The sequence below is a fragment of the Fusarium keratoplasticum genome, chromosome 2 (genome assembly GCF_025433545.1).
Source record: "Fusarium keratoplasticum isolate Fu6.1 chromosome 2, whole genome shotgun sequence".
NCBI lineage: Eukaryota > Fungi > Ascomycota > Sordariomycetes > Hypocreales > Nectriaceae > Fusarium > Fusarium keratoplasticum.
Genome location: NC_070530.1, coordinates 2,605,994 through 2,616,005, shown reverse-complemented (window position 1 = coordinate 2,616,005; position 10,012 = coordinate 2,605,994). Strand labels below are relative to the sequence as shown.

The window sequence follows — 10,012 nt, the reverse complement described above, 5'->3', positions numbered from 1 at the left end:
CTGCTGTGTCTCTGCCGGATTTACGCGACTAGGTCCAGGGGAACCCCTGCCGCGACTGGACTGGACGGCATGTGTCGTCAGGAGGCGTGCACCCACAGAAATCGAAATGGAAGCCCGCCCACCGGACCCAATAATGAACACAGGAGGCACCTGCACTGAAGCACACGCTGTAGCCCGCTGAAGCCCACTACAGCATGGACGCCCTCTGGTGGAGCACAGCGCCCATCCGCCAAATCTGCGACAAGCTGCCACACGCGGCCTCTGATTGGCCTCACATCTCGCGACAAGGGGGGGCTCCCCAGGATGGGTCGGGTCATGCCAGGTTGGCGTTTTGGCGCAGGGGTCGCATTGGTCGTCCCAAGGAAATGAAAGAACTCCAGCAAGGGTTTTGATTGAATGCTACGCTTTTTAAATGTGCGTCTGTCTTCAACGACAATCAGTCACTCATTGCAAGGCAAGGTTACTCACCATCCGGCTCAGTTAAAGAACTCACTGTAGGAATGCTCTACGTCCATCCCAACTCAAGACCATGCTCGTGCATACACATTCCCGCTAACGAGACTCCATCTACACGCAGCCATGGTGGACGGGCTGCGGCTGGTCCCTAACTCAAACCTTGAGTTGAGCCACAACTCACAGTATTGAAACCCCACTATCCTTCTTCACAACCTTGAACCAGGTTACCTTTATCCAATACAAGCACGCACAGCAGACAACAAAGGGTACGTCAGCCGAAACGTCTCCTCCCGCTCCAGTGGCGTCCAAGCTCGTCTACTACATACACGCTTCCATTAGTTCAGTCCGCACATAAGTTCACACAATAACTACCTATACCTCTTGATAGAACTTGAATCATTTAACGAGGAATAATCCTCAACTACATGCTAACATTTCTAATAAAAGTACCTAACCACAAAACCAATCATGTACACAGTCGTCCTCTCACCATTCCCGACCGACAGAACTCTTTTCCCTCCTAGAACCAGAAGCACAAGAAAACGTCATAATCTTAAGCCATCTGAAAACATGACAATGCCTCCCAACCCAGCTTCAACCCGTAAATCCCCCAAAATCCCAGTCTCTCCCGTCAAGTTCGCGAAAGCATGTCCCAAACAAACAAGACCAGTCCCAACGCCCTTGTAAACCATTGTCCAGTCATCCATAACCCGCCTTCGTGCCATGCAGACCACTAGACCGACCAATGCGCCAGATCGAGACTCTACACACTACCCAAGGTAGTTAGGTACCACCTACGCTTGGTTGCCCCCGCCTCCGTTGCCGCCTGCAAGCCTCTGCCGTTGAAACATGACCCGCTCGTTACAAATGTCGATAAACTCTTCAAACTTGGCGATCGTGACTTGTTGTTCTTCCAGTTTAGTCTTCAACTCGCCAATTTCTTTGTCCTTTTCCTCCTCCATCTTCTTCATGTCTTCTCGTGCTTTTGCAAGCTCACGCCTCAAGTCTGCGCGTATGCGGTCTTCAGGTGATTGATGAGGTTTGCTGTATATCGCAGGTCTGTTCTCTGCCAGGCCAGTCGCCACTTTCTGAGGGTTGCGGTTGATAGCTGCACGAGCATTATATATGTCTCTTGGGAGCAAGTGACAATCAGGGTTAGCGGTTTGCAGAATCTGCAATGTCTCTGAAACCCCAGCACCTATTTGTCAGTTAGTATGATATTGACTATGCTTATATAAAAGACTGACCGTTTTCTTTGAGTTCCTTCACTGCAGCAACCATCTTGCTGTCAAGCTTTCGAGCAGCAGGGTGGTGTGAAGGGCTCTCACTAGGACCGTGGTTGTGTGAGAGATGGGTAGGGTCCGGGCGATATCGAATTGTCCACTGGGTTCGCTGCTCGATGGCAAAGAACCCAAAGGGGCAATCGCATTTTCGGGACGACGTTTTGCGCTTTCGGCACTCGGGGCTAACACGGCTCGGCGGCTTGCCTGCGCGATCACAGACAAACAAAACTTTCTTCAATCCCGGTACGGTCTTCTTCGAGCGGCCGATAACAATGGCATAGCCGACAGACGTACAGTACCGAAGCACGGCTTTCTGCACAGCTTCAAGGGTCGGGTAGCTTCCACCTTCCGGTGGGGGCGACATCATCTCGCCCAGCGGCTGTTGGGGGATGTAGTTGGGGTCAGCAAGCAACTTCATATCCAGGCCCCCCGACTCTTCGCCGTTGTTGTGACTATCAATATCCATTGCTTCATCTCCGTTAGTCTCCTGCTTCTGTGGCGGTGCCTGCTGTTGCTGCGTCTGAGGCGCAGCAGCCGGTGCAGGAGGCTGTTGAACTGGCTCTGCAGGAAGCGACTGTTGCTTCTGTTGCTGCTGAACCTGCTGTTGCTGAACCTGTTGCTGATCTCGCTGGTCCCGCTGCTGATCCCTCTGAGACTTCTGGGGCTTCGGCTGACGCTGTGCCTGCTGAGATTGTGTCCGTTGTGGCTCCTGCTGCTGCTGATGAGGAAGCTGCTGTTGCTCCGGAGGCTGAGGAGTATGGATTTGTTGCTGCTGGGAGTGGAGCTGAGCTTGTTGCTGATGTTGCTGCTGCTGCTGATGGTGTTGCTGCTGCTGCTGTTGGTGTTGTTGCTGCTGTTGCTGCTGAAGCTGCTGATGTTGCTGCTGTTGTTGCAGATGCTGCTGTTGTTGCTGCTGCTGTTGATGTTGCTGTTGCTGCTGCTGCTGCTGTTGTTGTTGCTGCTGCTGCTGCAATTGTTGTTGCTGTTGCAATTGCTGTTGATGCTGATGCTGCTGCTGCTGTTGCTGCAACTGCTGGTGCTGTTGATGTTGCTGCTGCTGAAGCTGGTGCTGCAGTTGTTGATGCTGCTGCGTCTGGGCTTGCTGCTGGCTTGACTGCTGCGGCAGAGGGGGCGAAGGAGCTTGGGGCTTAACCTGAACCTGCCCGAGTTTTGGCGTAGGCTGAGTCTGTTGGGATGGAGGCCGCTGCTGTGGAGAGCCCTGGACATGGTGTGGGTGGTGGGTTTGCCGAGGCTGGTTGAGCGGGTGCGAAGGGTGACTCAAGTGTTGGTGGTGCAGCTGCTGCTGCTGTTGTTGATGGTGGTGGAGTTGGTTGGGAACAACTTGCCCAAGAGTAGGGAACATCATCTGCCCACGCGGCGGCGGAACAGTTCGCGTGTTTGACACGTCGAGTGGACTCGGCACAGCATTGGACATGTGCGAGGAGGAGGAACGCGAGGAGCCATTGGGAAGATTACCAGTCACAGGATTCGGGTTGGTGAAGAGATGTTGGGGATAGCCAGATGGCTGCTGCGGTGCATAGGCCTGAGACTGGTACGGAGACGCGGAGTGAGGCGCTGGTGATTGCTTATTCTGCTGGCTCGGATGAGGAGAGGGATATGGATTGCGGCGAATGCCGGCCTGGGGAAAGTTTAGGCCAGCATGGGGATTTGATCCCGGACGCAGACTCGACATGTCGTCTCGTCAGGCCCCGGCAGAGGAGCCGGATTACAAACGCGAGAATTGGGACGCGCGGGGAGCAGAATCTGGGGTCGGCAAGGTGGGAGGGGACGGCGGAGGTGTTGCTATCGTCGTTCGGCCGCGGCGAAGCGAGCGGGAGGAGGGTGCGTGAAGAAGAAGTGACGTGACGTGACGTGACCCCGAGAGTCGATGAAGGGAGCGGGTTCGGAGTTGCGTGACTGTCGCGAGTCGTCCCCCGGTGATGATGATGAAGTCGGTCGGTCGTCGGTCGGTCGAGGCCAGGCGGTGTCGTGGCCCGTTGCCGAAGCCGAAACGCGGCAGGCGTAGCCGGAGACGGTGACCGGTGACGGTGAGCAATCCAAGGGACGAGACCGTGACCTTGACCTTAGATCTGGCCGGGCACGTAGGTGCGATACGGAGCGGAGCGCGGTGGTGTGCGGTGCGGTGCGGTGCAGTGTAGTTCGGATTGCGGAGCGTGTGGCCTTGCGTGGGAAGCAAGCAAACCCTGGGGCCCAAGGATCTTTGGGGGTGTCGATAATGGAGCAGCTGGGTTTGGGATGGGGGGAGGAGGCGTGGAGTTGTGGTTCAGCAGAGGCGTGAATAAAATTATGGAGAGGGACGAGCAGCCCGCCCGCAGCCCGGAAAAAAAATTTGGCCTGCCTGCGTGCCTGCCTGCCTAGGTGCCTCCTGCCTTGCCTGCCTGGCGTGACGAGGTTACGCGCCGGGGGGGGTAGGGCAAGCGGGAAGGGGGACCAAAGAGAAGGAAGTGGGTGAGCAATTGGCAGGGGGGGAGGGGCGAAGGGGAAACAGAGAACCCGGGGCAGAGGGGAGGAGAGCTGGAGTGAGGGTGAGAGGGGAGGAGGGGGGGCGCGTGAGAGCAAGAGGACAATGTGGAAGGGGGGAGGTGAGGCAGAAGGGAAGAAGCCGGTACGAGAGAGGGGAGGGGAAAAAAGCCAGCCAAGGGTGCGCAGAAGACACGCCTTTGCCTTAGGTGCGTGCCCGAGAGAGATGGAGAGAGCAAGGACACAGAGGGGAAGGGAGGGAGTGGCAAGTGTGCAGGTGCAAGGTGTGTGTCCGTTGTCAATGTTTGATTGTGGGGGGCAGGGAGTTTTGCTTGATTTTCTCTGGGCGGCGTGGCGTTAGGCGTCGGCGGGCGATCTGAGAGAGTGCGAAAGAGGTGAGGTCGAGACGTCGGGAGGAGGAAGAAAAAAATTGAGCCCCTGCCACTGGTTGGTTGGTTTGGTTGGTGGTTGGGGTGTCTATTTTTTTTAGCAGGTCCTTTCGGCAGTCGAGAGTCTCATCAGAGGGCAAATGAGGCGGGATGAAAGAAGATTGGTTTGCTAGTGGCAATCATTCGTTTCGCTCGCCAATATCAACCGAAGAGAAGAAGCAAGCAACGATCAAAGGGGACCCCGGACTGGCTGGAAGTAAAAAACACAAAAAACGCGACACCTAATTCTCGTCCGTCGTGTTTGTTGCCTTCCTGTTGTCGCCCTAGGTGGCTTTTTTCCCACTACGTACTCCCCTTTGACGGGACACGTGACGCCATCCCTTTCCCGCCTGCGCGCCTTGGGCGCTGCCCGCCTTACCTTACGTGACCGACCGTCTCACTCAGCCAACCAGCATCTATTATTAACAGGAAAACTTTCCCGAGCATTCCGCTGCAGAACGCAGAGAAAGGTCTCACACACGAGAGACACGCACGCACGCACGCACAAACACACTCCCTGCCAAGTACAAGACGCGTCGTCATTGGCGTGCTTTCCATCATTTCAAGCCATAGCGTCTCCCGATCTGAAAAAAGAGCCTCACCCGATTTGTAATGCAACGAAATGCTAATGTACTTGCCGTGCTGTTGAAATCGCTTCATATTCCGAAATCGAGTGGCACATCAAACTTGATGCCATCAAACAGTGTCTCGCCTCACAGACCCCCGGGCATCCGTCATGCTCACAGGCCCACCCTAGAGCTTAGCACGAGATGCATTCATGGTACCGCTGCTTCCGAGATACGAACATGGCCAGGGGTTTGTGCTTCGATTGGATCTGGGATTTCGCTAGACGTCGATATAGGGTATATTAATAGCTTTGTGACAATCCAATTTCGGGTTCAAAGCAGCATGCCTCGTGTGAGATAGAAACATAGCGAATGTTTCAATTTCCTCATTGACACCTTGATACAATGCGTTGAAGGTGGTTCAGCATTTCATCTCTAGACACATCATCCCTGATTCAACAATCCTTTTCATGGGTGTCATTCTGTCTCATTCTCTGGATTAAAGACTTGAATATGTCCCTCCCTCGTCAACCGTCAATAATCACCAAGTCGTACGCAGCACAGCCATGCATCCTTGATAGAAGTAGATCCGAGCTCTCGTTGCTTGCATTGAGCTAAGCCCACTACCACTATTGTCATCGGAGGCTGTACCGAGGCCCTTTCTCCTCATGCAACCCGCACATTATTCACACGTGGCATGTATAAACTTTCATCTGACTGAGGTGACTGTATTTCCTCTTTGGTAAATCTCATAGTTGAAACTATATGCTCCTCGATGTAGTTCATCCTATGGGCTGTTTCCGTGTCTCGTGCAGCTCATCATGCACTATCCCAATTGTGGTATCTTTTCCAAACAGGCTATGCTACGCCCGTGACAATTCCAAAACGCCGTGTCCGCTGTATATGTATAACGTATAATAAGGAGAGGAAGAAGGATAGTAATGGTCTCCTCGAAAGCGAGGTAGACCCCAGTGCGTCAAAGTCATCATGTCATTCCACCTTGCGTCGCTTCTTCGGCCGTCGCGCACCCTCTTGCCCGTCAACGAAATGGCCCTTTTCGATCTGGTGTTGTCGCAGGTTGTCTGGTCGGTTCTTGTACTGACTGGTACAGCCTGGGAATGGGCAGCGGTAGATCTTTGGAGGGGACGTAGCATGCTGCAGCTTCTTGTGCTTGGCCATGCTTCCGCTGAACCAGCGAGGATCACCCTCTGGCCTATACCCGCAGATATCACAGCAGCTATTCGACTTGACCTTGGTCGAAGAAGATCCCGCCGCGGCTGGTGACGGCGGTGAGTTTGCTGCAGTCGAAGGCCCACGTACCGACGTCGTATCTGCCGGGGTGGGGAGTGGTTGTGGGTTCAGTGTGTAAGGGTCGATAGTGTCTGGCATGGCCGGGAAATCAATGGGAGCGTTTGGATTAAATGCGCCATTCTGGTTAAAGTCGAATGGGTCTGGGGTAATAGCTTCAAAGAATTCGTCGATATCGAGTGCCGAAATTGCAGGTGTTGCGTTTGGTACCGATTGGGCCAGAGTTGGTTGAGCCAGTGTATTAATAATCGTTCCAATAAACTTGACGCCGTGACGATAATAGGTTGACCGAGTATGTGTTTGAGGAATGTTTTGGTGATACAACGAGTCCATCTGTTGTCTAACGTGTTCGATATAGTGATCAAAGTAGATATCCGAGGGCAAACACATCTATTGCGATCAAGTTAGCAACTAAGTTTACCCCCTTGGCATGAGACTAGCTTACCTTTCCAGCATGCATCAGTTCGAGTTCCAGGCGCCGCAATGTCGATACAAAGTTTGAGTTGACACGTTGGACTAGGTTGTCCAGACTGGCAGCGAAGGCGGGGATATCGGTGTACGGTTGGAAGCTATGCTTGAGCATAAAGTTTGTAGCAATAGCATATGGTGAACCGACGTGCATGGTCATAGAGGGATCGTGAACGTGTTGCATGTAAAGCTCAGACGCCTGAGTCTCAGGCTCATCCATAACCTGGATAGTAGCATATTCCAGCTGATCCAAGAAGTACCGAGAGACAAACGCCAGAGAGTCATTGGGGACAGGTGCCGATTCACGTTCCTTGCCCTTCAAGCTCGATGACCGCGACACAGAGGGAGAAGAGGCCTTGGCCCTTACGAGCTTAACGACTTCCGCTTCAGTCATGTCGGCGGGCTTCCACAGAGCATCGACGATTTGGATGTAGTGTTGGCGAACTTGACGATCTGAGAACCAGGCACTGTACGACATTGCTTGACCAAAGAGATCCGTTGACCGATTGGGAGCATCTTGCTCATGAACGACAAGGGAGAAGCAGTAGACCAGGTGGACGAAACAGAGAAGCTTTACGGGAGTGGTTGGCTGACGGCCTTCGAGTATATCGGCGAGAGTTTCAAGACCGTTGGTGGCTATCGAGTGCGCCGACATGGATCGAAGTTGGCTGACGAGAGGGTTCTTGGTCACTTGCTGTAGCTTGGTCATGGACTCGGCGACGTGCATCTCAAGAGCACCCCACGCTGTGCCGACAAGTGACCGAGGGTTGTGGTAGTATCCAACCGTCGGCACCGCCTGCGCGGGAGGTAGTGAGGGTGGCATCGTGGCATTGTTGTCAGTGAGGGCGAGGTTGGATCCAAGTGAGAAGTCTGAGGTAGGAAGGGGAGAGTCGTTCAAGGTAAAGATGGGTTGGTCAAGTGCAAGAGGGGGTTGAAGAGAGTCATCGTTAGACAAGGCACCAAGCATAGGCATATCTGCGGGGAGCTCCGGGACGTAGGAGTCATAGGACTCTGATGGCTCGTTGTTGTAGGTGCCCCAGTCCTTGGCCGTGGATGCCTTGCGGGATATGGCGAACGAGTTCGTCCTGAGGAGGCCTCCTGGGCTTGCTAGGTCGTCCGCCGGCGAAGTCAAAGTGGACTCGAAGCCCGTCGTCCTCGCCCAAGGCCCCGACCAGGCAGAGACGGGCGAGATGTTGTAGCTCGCCGTGCTCAAGGTGCTGTTTGTGCTCGCCGTCGAGTTGGTGCTGGCGGTCGAGCGGACCGAGGTGCTAGGGGCAACTGCACCCTTGCTTCGGGTCTTTTGTTGTCTGCGATACTCATCCAGGTCCGTTGTACGGATATGGAGCTGGAGGACGGGCCGCTCCGGTCCTACATTGGCACCAGGGTCGATGAGGTTCACCGGAGCCACGGTATCTGGGAGAGTGTTCCAGTCAAGGAGGGGCTCACACAGAGTCGCGCCTGATTCGAGCTCTGCGGGGTGAGTAGGCAGAGGTTGGATAGGCAGCGGCGGGATGCTGGGGGTAGGCATGGGGGCCGCAACGGGAGCGGCGTCTGCCTCACCCTCATCCTCCACAATAGTAGGCAGCGCTATCTCGCACGAGTCGATCTCGTGGATCTCGTTCGAGTACAGTTCAACCTCTGGCGGGGCCACAGCTGAGTCGTAGCTTGGGGGCGCTTCAGTATCGTCAAGGTCGAGGTCGAGGTCGCCCAGGGTCGAGTTCTTGGACTTGTGGCCGAGGGAGCTGAAGAAGTTCTTGGCCATGGACATGATCTTTCTCCTCCTCGACGGGTGGCCCAGGCACCGCTTGCACTTGGAATCGGTGAAGCGCTCGGGCTTCTCGCACTCATAGCACCAATACTCACCGGCGGCGAGCCAGTCGCAGGTGTATAGATGCTGGAGCATCAGCTCGTGGTTGGGGAATCGCTTGCGGCAGCGCAGCATTGGACACTCCCGCTTCTCCTGGGCAGACATCTTGTCGCATTCATTGCGCTTGACGGCGGTCCAGACGATGAATCGATGAAGAGCGCACTCATCGCGTGCCGTATCACGGGTCCTAGCACGCAATGAGCCTCATCCCATGCAGCATGAGAGAACAGACAAGACAAGTAGGAAACGAGACGAGGTGGATGTGAGGAAATGTTCATCTCTTACACGCAGGCGGTCGACGATGCTTCACTGTCATCCGACATTACCGAAACCGAGGCGGAGACGGACGACGAGGTCGACTCTGTACTCGAACGTCGAAGACTTAGACGGTGACTGGGGCTCCGAGTGAGTCGGCGTAGGGCTGAAGGGCCCGAACCGGGGCCTGTCCCATCCAGGGACAGACGCTTCTTGGTCTCCATTGATGGAGAAGCGTAACCGGGACTTTGGTTATAAGAGTATGGGATTAGATGGGAGGTGGATGGGGATAGGACAATGGCTCGTGGGGACTGGACGGGACTCAAACAAGCCAGGGGGCGACGAGGACTGAACCGAGAGGGGCAATCAGAAAAAAAAGGAGGGTATCGAGGAAACGAGAAGCTAGAGGCCTTCCTTATCCGCCACCCATGGTCATGATGTTTTTGTTTTATTCTCCTGGAGCGTCAAAGCTGAAGCCGGGAGGCAGCTGGCGATCGAGGTCCTAGGGCGAATGAGAGGAGGGTGTAGGACTCGAGAAGGGCCTAGGACTTGAGGCTTGTTGTGGTGGACCCGCGCGCCAGCTGGGGGGAATATGCTGGGGGGTGGGTGGGATGCTTCAGATGGAAGCTTGCTTGCAGTGCGTGCAGCGAAGGGTCGAGCGATTCAAGAGCTTTGGTGCAGCGATAGCTTCGATCAAATGGACAAGGGTCTTGGTCTTGGGACGGTATGTGTCTCGCTTGGGCTGTTTTTGCCTTCTAACAACAAGTGCAGACGCTTGTCTCGTCTTGTCCGAAGAGCACAGATGAAGATGGAGAGTTGGTAGAGGGGGAGGACGCGGCAGGAGAAAGGTCCAAGTCAGCCTGGCCTGGCTCTTGCACAGCATAGCACAGCTCACTCGCT

At 54.8% G+C, this 10,012-nt stretch overlaps 2 protein-coding genes across 2 annotated transcripts; both read right to left on the bottom strand.

Annotated features, from left to right (window-relative positions):
• Window positions 1–1,250: 1,250 nt before the first annotated feature.
• On the bottom strand, window positions 1,251–3,432 carry NCS57_00272900 (uncharacterized protein; the record flags this gene model as incomplete). The annotated part of the gene is made up of 2 exons (XM_053052752.1): window positions 1,251–1,654; window positions 1,704–3,432. The coding sequence occupies 2 exons, from the start codon at window positions 3,430–3,432 to the stop codon at window positions 1,251–1,253; spliced, it is 2,133 nt and encodes a 710-aa protein (XP_052917998.1).
• A 2,772-nt stretch (window positions 3,433–6,204) lies between these two features.
• On the bottom strand, window positions 6,205–9,336 carry NCS57_00272800 (uncharacterized protein; the record flags this gene model as incomplete). Its single annotated transcript, XM_053052751.1, has 3 exons — window positions 6,205–6,912; window positions 6,968–9,044; window positions 9,143–9,336. 3 exons carry the CDS (start codon window positions 9,334–9,336, stop codon window positions 6,205–6,207), a joined length of 2,979 nt encoding a protein of 992 aa, XP_052917997.1.
• Window positions 9,337–10,012: the final 676 nt, after the last annotated feature.